This window comes from Vombatus ursinus, unplaced genomic scaffold, assembly GCF_900497805.2.
Source record: "Vombatus ursinus unplaced genomic scaffold, bare-nosed wombat genome assembly UNPS02003292.1, whole genome shotgun sequence".
NCBI classification, from domain to species: Eukaryota; Metazoa; Chordata; class Mammalia; order Diprotodontia; family Vombatidae; genus Vombatus; species Vombatus ursinus.
Window position 1 is genome coordinate 8,901,825 of NW_020943070.1, and position 19,745 is coordinate 8,921,569.

The following is a 19,745-nucleotide window of genomic DNA, read 5'->3' on the forward strand; positions in this document are numbered from 1 at the left end:
GAAATCAGTAAGCAAATATTAAGCACTTACTGTGTGCCAGGCACTGAGCTAAGCCTGCGATACAAAAAGAGACGAAAGGTGGTCTCTGCTGTCTAGGAGAGCACCGATCTAGCAATAGACGGGATAAATAGGACGTGATTAAGGGAGGGAAGGCGCAGGACCGAAGAGGTGTCTGCCCTGTACTTTCAGAATTTGGGGTGGGACAAAAAAAGAAAAACAGTCACCTTAAGGATGAGGGTAATAAGCATTTTAACTTGAGAACTGCACCTCCTGATCTCGGGTCATTGATGGAGGCATTTGCAGAACCTCCAATAAGGAGCTCCCATAATTCCGGGGCCCCCTGGACAGTCTCCTAGAGACCCCTTTCTCTGGCGCTTGTTTGTTGCTGTTGCGCCATGATGATCTTCCTTTCTGATAAACATGCTAGAAAAGAATAAAACGTTCCTTAGATGATACAACGTCTGGTTTTGTTGTCTTTCAGTTAGCCAGGACCATCTTCGGTAGTATTTTATCTCTGCTAAAAAAAAAAAATGTGCTGGACGTTTCTTGTCATAATTATATAATTTGTTTTATTATTTTGGCCTGATTAACTGAACACGTTTGGACCAGTCTTGATAATTATGAAACAGTGACCACTATTAGCACAGTTCCTTCTTTCCCTCCCCTAACCCGGCCCCAAAAAAAAAACTTTTAAGACTTTCTACAGGCTATACCAACCAGTTTTATTACACATTTTCCATTCACATCCCCTCCATTCCAAACAGATTAGATTCCTCACCATTCTTGGGCCCCACCTCCTGGCCTCATTATTCATACTGTTTGTGAAATGCCCCCTTCTGCCCTCCCCCAGGCCACCCAGTCAGACATCCTCCCCATCTCTCAAGACCAGTTATCACCTCTTCCACAGAGTCCTCCCTCATGGTCCCCAAGAGAAATGATCTTTCCTTTGCATCATACCTGTGGTGATGATAATAAACAGGGCCCTGAAAGGGCTAGCTAGTGTGGTGGACTTGGAGTTGGGAAGACCTGGGTTCAAATCTTACCTTAGACGTTAGCTATGTGACCATAGACTAGTAAGTAAACCTCGCTAAGCTTTAGGGAGCTCTCTATGTTTATACAAAGCTTTAAGGTCTTCAAAACAACTGGTGGTTCAGTAGATAGAGAGATGAATGCAGAGTGAGGAAAAGTACAAATTTGGCCTCAGACACTAGCTGCGTGACCCTGTGCAAGTCAGTTAACCTCTGCCTTAGTTTCCTCAACTATAAAATGGGGATAATAATAACATCTGCTCTGCAGGGTTGTTGTAAAGATCAAATGAGATAATATTTATTTAAAAAAAAAAAAAAGCCTATTGCAGAGTGGGCACTTTATAAATGCTTTTTCTGTTTCCATTCCCGTCTTCCCCTTTCCAAAATCTTATCTCTTTGAAGTCAAGGCATATTTCTTACTTGTATTTGTGTTTCTTATCTGAATATTCCTCAGTGGCCACCCTATTGCTTTGCCCCTATTAGGCATTTAGTAAACTTATATTTGTTGAACAAATCCATTTTCCTTTTTTAAGGACAGAGAAAAATGGTGACGTGTATAGTAAGTTCTCAAAACTGGCTTTATTAAAAAATTTTATTGGGTTGTTAGGGTCAGTTTCTTCAATACTGATTAGTGCTTTGGAAACACAAGATCTCGTAGAACTTTGGCCTTTTCTGTAAGGCTAGTGCTATTCAGTTTACAAAGTCATAAATTCAATGTTTTATTACTATAGTTCAATAAAAGGTTTTTCAAAATGAAAACAATAACATGTGATTCAATTCATCGTGTACTTAGTAAAGCTTGACTGCTATGTACAGTGTCAGACTCTGGGGAGACAAACACAAATACAGAACAGCCCCTGCCCTCAAGGCGCTTATGCTCCCCATACTGTGAGCAATTCTCCATTTGAAAAAATATTGATGACCCTTTTCCCAGGCCCCATCTTCAGTCTTCTTTATTGTGGAGGACAGTATTATAAGTTTACACACCAAGTAATGAAGATTTGGAGCAGGGAGAGATAACAAAAGAAATTGTGGCCAGCCTTCTTTTTTGGAGCTCTCAGATTCTATGGACCATTTGTTGTGCTCTTTGGTGCGTGCATGTTATAAATAATATGGTTTCTTTTTCATATGTGTTTGGCCCAGGTGGAAGGAGTGTTCTATGTGAATGATCCACTTGAGAAGCTAATGTTTGAGGAGCTAAGAAATGCCTGCCGAGGTGGGGGTAAGTACACCAAGCATTGGGTGGAAGCAATTGGTTTTTTACCGGCCAACTGCCCTGTCTTCCCTCCTTCCTTGAGAAAAGCCGAACAGAAGTAGGTTCTGACTTTATAAAATCTCAACCAAAGTAATAACCAAGTATCCAAGTATTGAAATTGTACTAAAGAAGTATTTACTCCTGATGAAAGGAATGCAAAATAGTATCACTTAACAGCAAACAAAAACCTCGCCTGCTTTTGTAAAAATTGATGGGTGTTTTATATGAAAAACATGAATTAGTTGAGCTGAACCTCCCCAAATACATAACAATATCACACATTATCTGATTTGCTCTATCTCTGAAGAAAGAGGCACTGTGGAATAGTAGAAAGAACACTGTATTTGGAGTCAGAGGTTCTGGATTCAAATGCTGACTACCACATCAGACCTTTGTGATCTTAGGCAAGTAAAAACCTAGCAGAGAAGGATGGCTTGAGATGGGAAAATCATTCCTTAAGTATGCAGCTCGCTTCCAGGGAAGGAAATGAGGATAGCTGGGCCAAACCAGACATGTACCTGTCACTACTATTTTATATAACCTTAGGGAGGCCATTTGTAAGTACACTGATGGGAAGCATGGTGTGTAGAGGTAAGAAGCGGAGGAAGGAAATAAACATTTATTAGGTGCCTATTATATGCCAGGCAGTGTGCTAAACATATTTTTTTATTAATTTATTTTGATTTATCAACAATCACTTCCATAAGCTTTTGAGTTTTAAATTTTTCTCCCATTCACTCTTGCCTCCTTCCCCAAGATGGCACGAAATCTAGTATAGGCTATACATATACATTCCTATTAAACATATTTTCACATTAGTGATGTTGTAAAGAAGAATTAGAACCAATAGGAGGAACCACAAGAAAGAGAAAACAAATCAAAACAGAAGAAAAAAATAGCAAATAGTATGCTTTGATCTGCATTCAAACTTCATAGTTCTTCCTTTGGATGTGGATAGCATTTTTCCATCACGAAACTTTTGGAGATGTCTTAGATCCTTGCATTGCTGAGAAGGGCTAAGTCTGTCAATGTTAGTTATTGCACAACATGACTGTTACTGTTTACAATGTACTCCTGGTTCTGCTCACTTCACTCAGCATCAGTCCATACAAGTCTTTCCAAGTTTTTCTGAAGTCAGCCTGTTCATCATTTCTTGTAGCACAATAGTATTCCATTACATTCATATACCACAACTTGCTCAGCCATTCTCCAGTTGATGGGCATCCTCTCAATTTCCAATTCTTTGCCGCCACAAAAAGCTGCTATAAATAGTTTTGCACATGTGGGTCCTTTTCCCATTTTTATGATCTCTTTGGGATACAGCCCTAGAAGTGATATTGCTGGGTCAAAGGGTATGCGCGTTTTTATAGCCCTTTGGGCATAGTTCCAAATTGCTCTCCAAAATGGTTGGATCATTTCACAACTCTACCATCAATGCGTTAGTGTTCCACTTTTCCAACATCTTCTCCAACGTTTATCATTTTCTTGTTTTGTCATGTTGGCCAATCTGATAGGTGTGATGTGGTACCTCAGGGGTTGTTTTGATTTGCATTTCTCTAATCAGCAGTGATTTAGAGCATTTTTTCACGTGACTCTAGGTAGCTTTAATTTCTTCCTCTGATAACTGCCTGTTCGTATCCTTTGACCATTTATCAATTGGGGAATGGCTCGTATTCATAAGCATATTTTTTAAACAAATACCTCATTTGTTCATTACAACCTTAGGAGGCAGGTGCTATTATTATCCCCATTTTACAGTTGAGGAAACCAAGGTGAATAGAGGTTAAGTGACTTGTCCAGAGTTACACAGCTAGTGTCTGCGGCTGGATTTGAAGTCAAAGTCTTCCTGATTCCAGACCCAGTGCTCTGTCCACTGGGCCACCCAGATGGGCTTGGAGTTAGGAGAGAGCTGGGTTTGACCGTTCCCTCTGGCACTTTCTTGCTTACAGGCCTCTTGCTTGCTGATTTCACCTCTCTGAGTTTCAGTTTCCTCACCTGTCAGTGGGGTGACAATACTGTGGTACGTACCTGAGGATCGTAGAATTGTCCCCATTCGATAGCTGAGGAAACTGAAGCCCAAACAGGAGTTAAACAGCTTGACCCTCAGCAAGTCAGTGTTGTGGGGAGTCAAGTCTAGCCACCCGACTGCAGGTGGGCCCCCACTCTGGACACCACATACCAGGTTGCTGCTCAGCATATTGGAAACTTCCCTCCGTAGGTTTCTGTGAAGCATCCTAGTGTCATCTAGGGTTTGGTCCAGATATTCATTCTTCCTTCCCTAGAAGTATATTTATTGCTTGAGGACTCTTCCCTCTCGATCCAGCCTTCTCTCCCATGTGTTGTGAGTAGTTTTAGCTGTCTCCCCTTGATTTAAGGCAACATTTTGCTTTTGGGACGAGAAAAGCTGTTTCTGTCCTCTTAGTAAATTATGAATATATTTACTCAAATACTCCAAAAAGGAAAACACCCTTTTCTTGTCTTTTGTTTTCCTCTTTAGGTGTTGGTGGCTTCCTGCCAGCAATGAAACAGATTGGCAACGTGGCAGCCTTACCTGGGATTGTCCACGTGAGTCAGAGGCCAGAATCTGGTTGCTGACATTTCCATTCTGTTTAATGGTCTGTCAAGTGGGTGGCGGCTGAAAGGACAACAGACTGAGGCCTCTTGGGAATCTTGGAGTTTTCCAGCCAGGAATGCCGTGGACTTGCTTGGCTAAAAGTCATCCAAGTTCAAAACGAATTCAGCTGATTTTTGTCCTTAATTGTTTCTATTGCATTTGATTAATCAGTTTGTCAATATCAATGCTACACATTGCTCTATTCAAAGAGAACAAAGGAGCATGAGTGGAAATGGGGGTAAAGAGTTAGTTTGGGGTTGGAGAAGACCACTATTTCTGGACATACTTATTGGTGAAGGCGGATAGTGGCCCAGGAAGTATGTGGGAGGGGCCCCTACAGCTCTTCATCAAACGGGGCTGGAAATGGGAAGTGAACACTCCTCCTCCCAGGTCCCAGCTCCCTCAGCATCTCCTGTAGCCTAGAGAAGAGCCTTGCTCATTTTTCTTCATGTTGCTCTCTGCACGCTTATACAGTACGGTCGTCATTCGTTAGATCTTAGAAACAAACAAATTGCATGACGTAAACTAGTCAGTAACAATAACAATAACAGCTAAGCATTTCTTTAAGGCTTTAAAGTTTACAAAGAAAGCAGTTTCCTCACCCTGTGGGGTAGTTACTGCAAGTAACATTGTCCCCATTTGAGGTTTAGTAAGCATCAGAGCCGGGGTTTACTCTAAGCCCGGGGTTCTCTCACTAGAGCATATTTCCATCGAGTGATTCATCTCCTTTGTTCTGTGTTGTTGGGATTGACGCTGGCTGTGGGTCACTTTTTAGAATGTTCTCAGAGTAAATGAAAACGTCTGCCACGTTTAGCTGGGAAAGACGGTTCTCAGTAGCCTGTTAGCTCAGTGGCTTCTGACTGGGGCTCGTGTGTATTCAGGAGCTTTACACAGGTGCCTTTCCCATTTTTGGCTTTGTATGTGGAGGGTTTTACCCTTAAAGAAAGCCTTATGAACTCTAAGTGGACAAGAAAACATTCTGATTTCTAAGCTGGATAGTCTAAGCCCCTATGTGCGTTAGGTTCGAAGTCTTATTATGGGATACGCTACCAACTCTTGATTAGTAGTGGGTGAACTCAGGTAAGAAGGTTGGAGAGAGAAAGAGGTTTTGAGAGGCTCCAAGAAAAGATAAACCGCGTTTGTGGATGTTCTAAAATCTCTTTCAGAGATCTATTGGACTTCCCGATGTCCATTCTGGTTATGGATTTGCTATTGGGAATATGGCTGCCTTTGACATGAGTGACCCAGAGGCCGTGGTGTCCCCAGGTAAGGTCGTGGACACACCCAGCGCCCCCACCCCCTCACTGATCACCTTCTCTCCGTGGACCAGAGCCCATGATCAGTAGTTTGGAAGTGCTCTAATTTCCCTCCGGTCTACTAAGTAAGGAAATTGATCATAGGCAATCAGTATGTATTAAAACATTGAACCAGATGGGCATTTACTGAAACATGCATCTTCCCCTTTCAGCTGCATCCTGCATCCCTGCTGTTACATAGTCACTAAAAGCACGCTACTCCAAAACATCGATTGTTGCTTTGAAAGAGTTTTAATTAGGAATTAAAAATGAAGTCTGTGTCTGGTTTCCTGTTGGAGGACTTGATTCACTGATTTAGTCCGACCTCTCTGGCCCCTGAATCATCTGCATTGTTGTGTTAGGTTTTTTGTGTTATCTGCCTTAGCACAGCTGAGACCACTTTGTGGTGACAGAAACAGAAGTCTAAATAAAAGGTTCTGCCTTGTCATGAGCAGCCAAACTACCAACATTTCATTGCCAATGACTTAACATTTATAAAGTACTTTAAGAAGCAACCCTGTGAGCTAGGGATATCACACAAGTCGTATTTTCATTTTACAGATGAGGAAGCTCAGGCTCTGAGAGCTTAGGTGATTTGCCCCATGAGATGTGAACCCAGGTCCACCTTCCTTCTGTTCTTCCATCCTGCCTTCCATGTTCTGTTCCTTGTACCTGCTCCCTTCCTATGTCTGTTAAAAGTGAGGAACAGATTTGCCAGGTCACCTGATTGGGCTTGGGTTGTCTTCATTCCATAGGTGGTGTCGGATTTGACATCAACTGTGGCGTCCGCTTGCTGAGAACCAACCTTGATGAAAGTGACGTCCAGCCTGTGAAGGAGCAACTTGCCCAGGCCATGTTTGACCACATTCCTGTTGGGGTGGGGTCCAAAGGCGTTATCCCAATGAATGCCAAGTGAGGCCAAAAGTTATTAGTGTATATGTTTCTCTTACGCAGATTTGGGAGGGGGTGGATTTTTTTTTTCTTCCAGATAGGGGTTCTAAGTTTTTTAAGCTCCAAGCGGAAACCCACCTATTGAGTAGTTTCAGTAACACAAAAGAATCCAGCCACGTCTCTTGGAGGCCAATGTAATGGACTTGGAACTTTAACCGTATCTTTGTAATGGAATTTTTCCTGTAATTAAGCCAAGACCTCCATAACTTGAATGAAGATGGTGAACATGATGTGTTGGGTGCTATTTCTCTCCAAGTCACTTTCCCAAGGCTGAGGATAAAAAAATGTTTGTTAAACTCCAGGGACCTCGGCTCATAGGATGTTATCCCTGGAGTAGGAAAGGACTTTCGAGGCATTCTAGGCTACCTCCTTTGTTTTAAAGATGAGGAAACTCAGCCCTGAAGAGGCTAAAGGATTTTGTTGTATTTAAAAGGCCATGATGGGAGGGTTACACTGATGTAGGACTAAAGGTTTTACAAATCTGGATATAAATTGCATCACCCCTAGGACTTTATATGTGAACGGCTTAGCTTCAGAATGCAGGGCAGAAGTAGGGGCAGCTTTGGGCTGGCCTGCATTGGTCTGGTTGACTTACTTTCTCCACAAAGACAAGGAAACAGGACTCTGGGATGAGAAAACTCATTGTTGGCATGACAACCCCTATTAGAAATACTGATTCCATGCAGACCAAGGCAACTCTTGACCTACTATCTCTCCACTCGTGGGCTTGAGGTTTCTTCATGCTGCATTTTCCCCACCTCGTAGGGCTTGGGATCAGATGAGCTCATGTAAAGGGGAAGGGCCAGACTGTGTCATTGTAGCATGGATCCAATATTCTCTCTGCCTTGAGAGACATGGAGTTTTTTAAAATGTTGGAGGAGGTACTTGTAACAGAGTTGTGTGGCCTATGTGTTCACCCTCTAGTGACCACAGCGCTTTGATTTCAGGGACTTAGAGGAGGCTCTGGAGATGGGGGTGGACTGGTCTCTACGAGAAGGCTATGCTTGGGCGGAGGACAAAGAGCACTGTGAGGAGTACGGGCGCATGCTGCAGGCTGACCCCAATAAGGTCTCCGCCAGGGCCAAGAAGAGAGGCCTTCCTCAGGTAACACTGAGGTCATCAGCCATCTCTTTTCCACGTTGTTTTTATTTAAAATTTGTTTTGCATTTTATGACCACAACCCCAAGCCTCCAACCTTAAGGAGAAGCAGCAGGAGGTGCTAGCCTGGGAGAGGAACCTGGGGCCTGGTTTCTCGGGACATCTGTCACTTCTCTGTCATTCTAGAAACTGTTTACAAACCTCCACCCTCTCCCCCATCTCTAACACTGGTTAGTGGCCCGTGGATGGCCATTGCCAAGCCTGTCATTTTGGTGGATGATAGCCCAGTGTTATGGGTCACATGCCAAGGGTGCTTTGGATTCCAAAAATAAGAGTGTGCAGGACCATCCTCCTTCTGCAGAGATGTAGGTGTCAGAAAAAGCAGAAACACTGGAATGTACCGGGATGTATCTCTACGACCCCTAAGATCACATTCATTCACTGATTGTACAAAAAGTCTTTTATAATCCTGGACTTTTGCCTTAGAGGCCAAATGTACCTCCTTGCTGAAATTATCCTGAACTTGGGTTGCCCCCGAATTTGAAATATTTCCTCATACTGGAGTCAGTGAAATTTTTAGTGAAGGGGTCTGTGTACCTGTAAAATGAACTCTGCCTTTTAGCTGATGGTGTTTAGGCCAGGGCACAAAACATCTGAGAACCTATACTTTTAGCTAATTAATGAAGCATTTTCTGTTTATGTACTGTTTATAATATCTTCTTTAATAATCAGTGAACTCTAAGGCATTGTCCAAATTATTTTTCTTAGAGCAAATACTGCTAGAAATAAGCCATCAGCTGGGGCTGAGAAGTTTTGCTATACAGAGTTCTTTTCTGTGATGTTCTTTGTTGTAAGGGGATTTAGCATGTCATTTGATTTAGGTGGGGACCATTTTACCAGGGTGAATTTGTTTTGTTTTGTTTGCATTGACAGCTCGGGACCCTGGGAGCAGGAAATCATTATGCAGAGATCCAAGTTGTGGATGAAATTTTTAATGAGTACGCTGCTAAGAAGATGGGCATTGACCACAAGGGACAGGTGTGTGTGATGATCCACAGCGGTAGCAGAGGCCTGGGCCATCAAGTAGCTACAGGTATGGTCTAGGCCTCACCTTTGGCCTATGGAACTTTGCGACGTTGACAGATGCTGGAGGCAGGTTGGGGACCCACAGATGTGAAGTGTGTGGTAGATGAGGAGTAAAACTGCTGTACACTGGGGCAGATACAAAGATCTGGCTAAGACTCCATCACTTCCAGCCTTTGAGGAGCTCCCTGTGCTTGGGGAGGGGGGCAGGGGAAGGGGTCATTATGCAGATCAGATATGAAAAGATACGTCATAAGCTCTTAAGGGGTGAGGCCTGGGGGATGAAGAAGGACTGTTCAGGAGAAACTTAATAGAGAAGGAAACATTAAAACTGGGCCTTGAAGGGCAGGAAGAGATGGGGCAAGTTGGGGGGATAGTGCTCCAAGTGTAAGGAATTGCATAGACAAAGGCATGGAGGTGGGGCAGGAGGACCTTGGACCCTGGGCTATGGATTGTTTACTTTAGTCGGGGCAGGAAGAAGGTGTTGAAGGGTTTTCTTAGAGAGAACTATGACCAGCTCTTTGCTTAAGGACAAAGGATCTGACAGAAGCGTGATGATAGTGGGAGGGAACAGAGAAGGGAAAAAGGAGAATCTCTTAGGATACCAGCTTGGGGGCAGTGGGAAAGCTTTGAGGGGCTGCAGTCCCGGCAACCCCGTCCCTTTCCTTTTCTGTCGTCTTCCACCTCCTCCTGTATTGTGCCACCCTGTGACTGGCCCCTGCCTATCCCTCCATCTGCCTTCTTAGCAGGTTTTCCCTGGCCTTGCCTCGTGCCTGGAATGCTCTGTCTCTCTGGGCTGCCTTCAAGTCTCAGCTGAAATCCCAGCTTCTGGGAGAATCCTTTCCCGATGCCCTGAATGTTTACGCCTTCCCTCTGTTCATCATCTTCCCTGTATCTTGTATCTTGTTCATACGTGATTATTGGCAGGTTGTCTCCCCCATTAGATTGTGAGCCCCTTGAAGGCAGGGTCTTTTGCCTTTCTTTTTATCCCCAGTGCTCAGCACAGTTCCTGGCACACAGTAGATACTTAATATACACTCCTTGGTTTGACTTTCAGCTATGAAATTTTTTTTTTCCATAAGTATTGAAACCTTTAATAACGTATCTCCATGTATTCCAACATTTCGTGGGATTCACAAACTCATCACCTGTCTGAAATCCAGCCATCATAAACATACCTCACAGTAGGAATGACGATGATAAGCTATAAATTGTAGTTGTAAATTACTCTGTTGGGTTCATTCTCATCCAGTTTTACTCCTGGAGAGCAGAAATTTCTAGCCCAGTTATTATTCCTGCTTCTACACTAACGACGCTGCTAGCTTTGTGATGGGGATGGTAAGATCCCTATGGGCAGGAACCATGCCATAAATAACATTGTTGGATATCCCACAGTCCCCTGCATGTCCGTGGGACTCAGTAAATTTGTTTGTAGAATGAACAAACTTGTAGTGCTGAAATGTTCTTAAGGATAAATTTGCAGGTTTACTTTTTTATAACCATAATAACCAATAATAACTTCATGCTTAGGTTGCACTTCAAGACCTGTGAAATTTATGTAACATGAACTTGCTTTAACAAACCACCTGGCCACCAGGTGAAAGCTAAACTTTATTTTCCTCTTTCAGATGCCCTGGTGGCCATGGAAAAAGCTATGAAGAGAGACAAGATTATTGTGAATGACCGCCAGTTAGCATGTGCTCGGATCAGCTCCCCTGAGGGGCAGGACTACCTAAAGGGAATGGCGGCTGCCGGAAACTACGCCTGGGTCAACCGCTCCTCCATGACGTTCCTGACCCGACAGGTGGGATTGCAAGTGTTCTTTGGAGACGGTGTTTCTGGCATGGTATAGTGTCCTTGGAACCTAACGATGGTGGGCACAGGAGTTTTGTTTTGGTAATTCATGTGATAAGTTGACACTTATCCCATGCCTATGAAGGATGGGTCCACACGTCAGTGTTTCTTCATTTAGTTAACAGTTGTCATGGGAATCAGGAGTTATGCCTTCATTGTACTCTACTAAATAAGAGGACAGACACTTGGCACAGTGGCCAGGCCAGAACCACACAAAAGCCACACTTCCCAACTGAATTGCAGCATTTTTCCGACTCTTGAGACGTTGAAATTTTAAAGACTTTCAGCTCAGTTTTAAACTATTATTTAGTCATTTCGGTCACGAACAACTCTTCGTGATCCCATTTGGAGTTTTCTTGGCAGAGATACTGGAGTGGTTTGCCGTTTCCTTCTCCAGCTCATTTGACAGATGAGGAAACTGAGGCAAACAGGGTTACAGAACTTGCCCAGGGTCACACAGCTAGTAAGTGTCTGAGGCCAGATTTGAACTCAATGAAGATCAGTCTTCCCAACTCCAGGCCTGGTGCTCCATCCACTGCGCTACCCAACTACCCTAAACTGTATTTGAGGGTAGAGGTTTTTGTTTGTTTTAAATTTTGAAGCCTTAGTTAATTAGCCATATTGCAGATCAGATTCTTCCGTGGAATGCTCTTTGGTCTCTCTTCTTACACGACGAGCTTATAAAACTAGCTTGTCCTGGTCGTAGCATTCCAGCACTGTTGGTCCCCTTGTTAGCAGCAGCCAGCTGTCAGCAGATATTTTGACTTCAGAGTCTGTTGATTCTTAAGTTGCCGGGCTAAGATCTTTGTTTCAGTGATTTAATTATAAAACGGTTATGACTGAAATCTGTTTACCCTTTGCACAAAATCATGGATGTAGAGGCCCAGCTTTGCGTTTGTTGGTAAGAAATCTGGCCCCCTCACCAGCTCTGGCACTTGGGGAGCCGGTGGGTCCTTCTGAAGGTGATGTCGACCCTTTGGGGAAGAGCTGTTTGTCGGCCATCGGGGTTTCTGGGATTCCTTCCTTTTATTTTTTTAATAACTGATTTGTTTATTTTTAGTTTTCAACATTCTCTTGAATAACAGTCAAGGAGCCAACATGGGGGGGTGGGTATATGTGTGCGCATGCGTGTGTATGCTCGCTCATGCACATTTAGTCAGCACTTAGGATGGTTAGTCCTGACTGCTTTAAACCAAAGCCAGACTTTCTCTTGCTTAGGCTTTTGCCAAGGTCTTCAACACAACCCCTGATGATTTGGACCTCCATGTGATCTATGACGTCTCCCACAACATCGCCAAGGTGGAGCAGCATGTGGTGGATGGCAAAGAACGGACGCTGCTGGTGCACAGGAAGGGGTCCACCCGGGCCTTCCCTCCACACCACCCCCTCATTGCTGTGGATTACCAGGTCAGGGACTGGGCATCTCGGGAGCCTGACGGGGAGGAGTCTGTCAGAATCATTGTAAATCAGTGGCAAGGAGTCCGAGCTGAGCTGCTGTAAGCTTCTCTGCCCCTCTGGTCCCAGGAATGATGCCCAGCGGGCAGAGAAGCCCCAGAGAACATGGGTACCCAGCCTTGGGGATCTGTGTGATTTCACCATAGATGCTTCTAGAAGGATCCTGTGATTTTACGTATCCATGTGTATCAAATAATCTTTGTGCTAGTAGGAATCACAGTGAATTTGGTTTCTGAAACTGGAATTATCCTGGGGCACAACAAAGCAAGGGTTGAGAATCACAGTCTTTTCCTTTGTTCTCCTCGTCACTCTGGGGTCAGACCCTGTTCTATCCCTACCAGGCATTTGCCAGCCCAGGACGCTGAGACTTTCTAGAGTCTTGGTAATTAATGTGAATAAATCACGGACCTTCGAAGCTGTTTCTCACTACTCCTCTCTGTTCCCCCTGCCTCTGCCTTCTCCAGGTTCTCATGCCACCTGCACAGGCTATTTTAGCAGCCCCCTAAGGAGCTTCCTATTTCCACCCCCACCCTACCCCACCCCTCAAACCGCTTCTTCAAAGGGGAATGACTTGTTCAGACCTAGCACTTAAGACTTGCTGGTTGTATTGGACGTAGCCTGTCTTAACATGGGGCAAAAGTACTCAGTTTAGGAACCAAGTCGATTCTTCTGCCACCTAACAAAGCCAGAGAGATTTAAAGCTGTGGGTGTTTGAGGGTTATGCTGTTCTGATTTTCATGTGGTGGGTCTGTTTGTATCTTCAGCTGACCGGACAGCCAGTCCTCATTGGGGGAACCATGGGAACCTGCAGCTACGTTCTCACTGGGACTGAGCAGGGCATGACAGAGACCTTTGGGACAACCTGTCATGGAGCCGTAAGTAGCAGGGTTTCTGCTTAGAAGTGACCTGCTTTCACGCCCTCCTGCAGCCATCTCATTTTCATTCCCTCTGGAAGAGTTCAGATGTATCACATTTCTTACGAGCGTGCTTCACGAAGTGCACACTAGGTGGTGGGCAAGGGTGATTTTGACGGCCTGCCTGTGGGCCCAGGGTTGGGTCTGGGCATCACCTTGTCCCTGCAGGTGATCTGACAGCTTGCTGTCACCACCCTCACTCCTAGGCCAGAGTATGCTTTGAAGGGGAGCGTTGGCGATGCCCTCTCCCAAAATGAGATCAGAAAGTAGTACTTGAGTATATGCGGAAACATGAGGACACAGGTTGGCCCACAGAAATAGATCTCCAGAGAAGCGTTCCTCATGGCTCCTTCTGGGCACGGTCACGATTCTCTCCTTTCTGATCACAAGCCTCCATTACATATGGAAGGCAGCACTTTGGAAAGCCAGAGGTGATTGAGTCAAAGGAAGCTCCTTCCCTGACAGTTAAGTTGTACAGGAGATCCTTTGGTGGCTCTCCAGTGTTCTCTCTGGGGCGTTCTCTCTGGGGTGACAGCCACACGATACACGTGTACAAGCCAGATCGAGGAGGGCTAAAATGTTGGTCTGTATTCAGAACCCACAGAAACTGATCAAGAAACATAGTGGCATGGGAAGAGAGGGGAATGGGGACTTGAAGTCAGGAAGACCTGAGGTCAGGGCTTCCTGCTGACCCAGGCTGACTGTAACCCAGTGCCCCGACATTACTCTCTGACTGTCGAGTGTGGACCTATTGCCAGTCTACATTGATAGAGAAGGTTTGTATCCTGATGAAATCCCTGGCCAACTCCTTGGGGATTGACCATACATGGAAGGAGACAAACCTGCCAGCTTGGGTATCGCTCTTGGACACCAAGTCTTCCTGATTCTGGAGAAGAAGTTAACATCACTTGTTCCCGACCTTTTTAAATAGGAGAATTTAATGTCGTAACAAATTTGTCAACCTCCCTTCATGTGATAGAAGTTGTACCATGTGAGCATTCATTGGCTAAGAAGATCTCTGACTACAAAAGGACAGGCTTCATTGAATATGGATCCATGGGCCCTGTGCAGGAATTCCGCCCCTACCTGCAGGGATGCCTGGTAGCCCCCAGCCTGAGCACCACTCCTGGAGGTCATAGTCATAGAGTTGACAAATTCGGAGGTTACCTCGTCCAGTCCTCACCTGAGGCACAAGGCCTTTCCGTAGACTCGCAGAATCTGAGAAGATGAAAGGGATCTTAGACCATCTCGTCTCATCACGCCTTTGCCTCAGAGGAATCCCCACAACATCCCTGACAAGCATGGTCCTCCATCATCTGGTCGGAGACCACCAAGAAAGGGGAGCCCACCACGGGGCTGTCCCCTCCTCTTGGGTTGTTCACACACGGAGCCTACATTTGCCTCTTCTCCCTCGGCTTCTGGTTCTGCTCTGGGGGGCCAGGCAGAAGAAACGTCATCCCTCTAACGCGTGACAGTCTTCAGATCCACAGCTCTTATGCCCCCTCGGGTCTCCTCCTCCAGACTAAACACGTCCCATTCTTTCTGTCCATCTTCCTAGGGCCTTTCGCCATCTTGGTTATCCCTGCCTCTGGGGCTCTCCAGCTTATCGCTGTTTCCTTCCTCGGCATTCCAGAGGAGGTCTGACAAGGGCAGCAGATTAGAGAGAGTCTGCCCCCGCCTTACTTCTGGAAATGCAGGCCACACTGCTGATCTGTTGGGCTTGAGCTCCACTAAAACCCTCAGGTCTTTTTTGGTAAATTGTCCAACTATGTACGCCTGCCCATTCTGGACTTGTGAAGTTGATTTTTTTTGTACTCACATGTAAGACTAATTTATATTTATCCATATTGAACTTCATCATAGTAGGTACTGTAGTACTTTAACCTGTGGAGATCTTTTTGGATCCTGTCAAGCAATGTATTAGCTCTTCGTGTTATCCCCTAAATTGATGAGCGTGCCGGCTCTGCCTTTATGCATGTGATGGTGGAAGTGGCTCAGGGCCAGACGGACGTCCCTGCTGTCGTCCACTCTTGCCATGTTCACATCAGGCCTCTAAGGATTGCTTCTTTTGAGCCACCAATCGGTTGTGTCGCCTTCTGGAAGACCTCCCAGGCAACCCCTTCCATGTTCAGATGGGCCTGTGATTGTTAGTTCCTTCTGTTAAGTTACAGTCTGCCACCTTGTTGCTTTCCCCTGTTACAATCTGGTCCCTCTTCTGCCTGATGACAGTTCAGACGTTGGCGGGCGACGTCCCTCCCAGGGGAGTCAGTGATGTAGCTAGGAGGTCGCCTGGCAAGAATGGACTATGGAAAGGACGTCGGGTGTTGCCAGGAGGTTACGTCCTCCTCCTCCATTCTTACAGACCTTGCCATCTGGATCAGCGGCTCTTGGAGGCCTTCGTCTCTGAGCACCTCCTCTCTTGGGCACTGCTAGAGACCTCGGCAGAGTCAGACTCCTTCCAGACTCTGCTCCTCTTATGTAAAGCGCCTCTGCCTGAAGACCTGCAGTGGTATCCTGGATTCCTGAACCTCAGTTTCCTTATCTGTACAAAGGAGTTACTGATTTGCACACTGCACCCATCCTGAGAGGCCAGTAGTGTGGGCATCATTAGCTCTATTTCATAGAAAAGGAGACTGAAACTCAGTGAAATGGCGTTTAAACGGCGTCTTTCTGTCTAATGCTCTTTACTCTGTATGTGCCACAGACTGATTGCAGGATCCTTCAGAGGATGGAAAGAGGACCGTGGGGTGACTATCACCAGGAAGAAAGTTTAGGCTTCAATTCTGCAAATACTAGATCTGTCTGAAAGTCTACCAGCCGGGCAGGGGCATTCAGTCAGACTGGAGGGCGTACTGCCCAGCAGGGATTCCTGCCCTGGGAGGAAGCCGCTGCATGCACCTACCAAGGACTGTTCCCTGTCTCGGCTTCTCACAGAGGGCAACTTCAGGCTCGGCCTCTTGAGGGAGGGCCAGTGGGGGATGGGGGACCTCTTGTACTCCAGAGAATCCCGTCACGTGGGCACACGTATGCCCAGCGGCTTCTTTGTGGTTATCTTTTAGTCCAAAGACTCTCGGTCCCTAGGTCGTGTTATTAAAATGTGGTTATTTTCCCTCCAGGGTCGTGCATTGTCCCGAGCAAAATCTCGACGTAACTTAGACTTCCAGGATGTTTTAGATAAATTGGCTGACATGGGCATTGCCATTCGGGTTGCTTCCCCTAAATTGGTGATGGAAGAGGTAAGGGATATCCACGTGGTCCTTCACATGGCAGTTTTATATTTCATGTCTTTGCATGGGAGCAGCTCCAACTAGGAAGCATTTTGGCTGCTATTCATGTAAATTATGTAAATTTTTTAAAACTAGAGCATGTTTTGTATTGTCAGTCACACTCTTAATTTGTGGTTCAATGTAGAAAGAAACCTGCCTTAGTCTGGTCTGTCATGTTATGTGATCCATATACAAGCATATTCCATGTAAGGTTGCACAAAGGAATATCATTCTATGGTAACATTGACAATTCACTGTAGACAAACACCATCATAAAGTTGTGAAGCCCCGTGGTAAAGTCACTCAGATGATTCCCCAGTCAGAAGTTTCTTTCTGACCGAGCTAACTGCCTCGTGTAAAAGCCTCCAACTTTTTATTGTTGTTCACTTGTGTCTGACCGTTTGTGGCCCCATCTGGGCTTTTCTTGGCAGAGACACTGGACTGGTTTGCTGTTTCCTTCTCCAGCTCACTTCACAGATGAGCAACATTAAGATTTACCCAAAACGAATTTACCTTGTTTGGGAGGAGGTGGGGTGGGGGCAGGGGAGCTTTTTCTCTTGTTAAATAGTAAAATACTTTCCCAGGCTAAAAGCAGCGTGTTGGGGGGCAGGGTGTCATAGTTTGTAAATATTGCCTTTACCATGTATTTTAAGTTTTGCTGTACACAGTCTTTGTAAAGAAGAGTGGGAAGTTTGGTTAGGAAGATGCATTTTCAGAAAGTATTGTTTCTACTCGGGACCCAGAGACTTCCTTTACAAAATTTCAGATCTCTCGTTTTCTTCCCTTCTTAGGCTCCTGAGTCCTATAAAAATGTGACAGATGTTGTGAACACCTGCCATGATGCTGGAATCAGCAAGAAAGCGATTAAACTGAGACCAATTGCCGTTATCAAAGGCTAAGGTCCCAGCCGGGCTCAGCTGAGACCATTGACGTGACCAGACCTGGCCCGGACATGGATTCATGCCCTCTTCAGATGCCCAATTTATTGACCTATCTGATTCAAAGTGTGCCTGGCACATCTCCCCTTCCAAACTGACTGATCCAGCGTGGTGAAGAACCACCGCTAGAGAAGCCCGTGCTGAGGAATAAATGAATATGCTCATCGCCCTTGTGGTTCCGGCCACGGTCACTGCTTACGCCTGGCCTGGTCCCACCCTCAGAGTGCTTGAAAACAAGTCCTGTCTTAACGCTAAGTTTTCCTCCCAGTCTGATAGATGACACGAGCATCGGGCCATTCTGTTCCACAGGGGTTTTCAGGTTTCCTGGCATCATCCTTGCCTAAGGGGTTTACCATCACTAACTTGGGGAATACCATGGCTGAAGAGCGACTTTGCTTCCTTTTTCTTTTTTTCCTTTTTTATTTTTTTTTGAGGGGGTTCTATTAGGGTGGGGCAAGTTTAGAGGAGAGAAGCAGTGGCAGGAAAGAAAGGCCAGGTGTTTTAGTTTGCCATAGCCAGGGCTTTCTTCCTATTCTAAATCCAAGGCAAAGTTTTGGGCTACGTGCTAACCCAAGACCTCGTGCAAATGACAGATGGCATTCTGTGTGTGTGAGCTCTCTCAGTGATGATGGCTGCAGGTGCCCACATGACTCAGTGGTTGTCTCTGTGATTACTGTATTGGGCACGTGGAGTGCTTGGCCTCCATGGTTAAGCGGGCATGCACTCATTGAGCCTTGTAGCTCTGGAGGTAAGTTCTGGTAACAGTAACTAAACTGGGACCACCAAGTTGGTTTGATCTGGGTTAGTTCTGTGACCTTGGAGGAACTGGTAAGAGGCCATTCGTGGTGAATGGATGGCCTGTCACTGAGGCCTTGGTGTATTTGAACAGTCAGGAAAGGTGGCGATGTCGTGAAACTACCGTAGGTTATTTATACTTTATATCAGAATTGTAGGAGAATTAGCTTATAAAGAAAATGAGTTTTTCCCAGGCTTGCCGTCAGATGCTGACAGTTTTCTTGGTCTTTTTTTCTTGACTCTTACAAAGCTCATCCCCTTCTCTATCATAATCTCATTGGAATACTTTTCCCACCTTCTGTTCTCTACACTGGGGAGGTGGGAAGATGTTCAGTGGAGCACACCTGTCAAATGAGGGACATGCTTAGGAAGGAAGGACTCGCCACACCTATCCTGGGAAACAAACCTTTATGTAGCTGGGTAACCAACTAAGCCATGAGTCACCATGTGATCGTTTTAGATTACACACGCCTTCAAACCAGACCCACTCCCCTGGGAAGCCATGGCACAGAGGAGCAGACCCCTCCCCAGTAGTCACCAGAGGGCACTTCACAGTGAGAAGCCCACTCTGGTGTGGTCAGAATCTCCAGCGTACATCTTGGGGCTTGCCTGGCGATTCATGTTTTTGAAACGAATTCAAAGTAAGAATTTTTCTTGTAGCAAACTGACGTCAGTTCGGGGAATGATGGCTTAGCTCATCTTAATGACACAAAATTAACTTTTATTAGACTTTCTGAAGTGTATTACTTTGTTGGTTTGAAGACATGCTGTTTTCTGGCCCAGTGGAGAAACTGCTCCACCCTCCTTGGCCTCCCCATCTGACTTGGGCTGTGTTTAGGTTATTTGTTAGTATTTGAGTTTGTAAGGAAAGGAGCCAGCACTAGGGTTCACTTGTTCTAAAAGATTTTTCTTTGCCTATTTGAAAAACATGACTTAAAATAAATTACCTGAAAATGAAGCCGAAGTGAATGACTTTTTGTTTCTCTGCCAGGTGTGAGCCCCGAGGCAGGTCAGGACACGGGCACACAGCCAGGGAATCCCGGGGTGGGTGGGATTGGGCACCTATGTCCAGGAGGGCCACTAGTGGCGTCTAGAAGTGAAATCCCCACGTGAGATTCCTCATTGCCACAAGACCTCGAAGATAAGTAGTGTCAGGTAAGGGAAGGCTATCACTCTGTGCACATACACAAACTCATACT

General features: G+C 45.4%; 1 protein-coding gene across 1 annotated transcript in view; it reads left to right on the top strand.

Moving 5' to 3' along the window:
* Positions 1-19,504, top strand: part of RTCB (RNA 2',3'-cyclic phosphate and 5'-OH ligase) — a 20,125-nt gene extending 621 nt beyond the window's left edge. Inside the window, exons 2-12 of the mRNA XM_027872767.1 lie at positions 2,172-2,250; positions 4,781-4,848; positions 6,064-6,163; positions 6,948-7,104; positions 8,091-8,247; positions 9,175-9,334; positions 10,953-11,128; positions 12,397-12,585; positions 13,398-13,508; positions 16,664-16,783; positions 17,605-19,504. Coding sequence (XP_027728568.1) covers positions 2,172-2,250; positions 4,781-4,848; positions 6,064-6,163; positions 6,948-7,104; positions 8,091-8,247; positions 9,175-9,334; positions 10,953-11,128; positions 12,397-12,585; positions 13,398-13,508; positions 16,664-16,783; positions 17,605-17,712 — 1,425 coding nt within the window. The 3' untranslated portion in view covers positions 17,713-19,504. The remainder of the gene's footprint in view (positions 1-2,171; positions 2,251-4,780; positions 4,849-6,063; positions 6,164-6,947; positions 7,105-8,090; positions 8,248-9,174; positions 9,335-10,952; positions 11,129-12,396; positions 12,586-13,397; positions 13,509-16,663; positions 16,784-17,604) is intronic.
* The last annotated feature ends 241 nt before the right edge of the window (positions 19,505-19,745 follow it).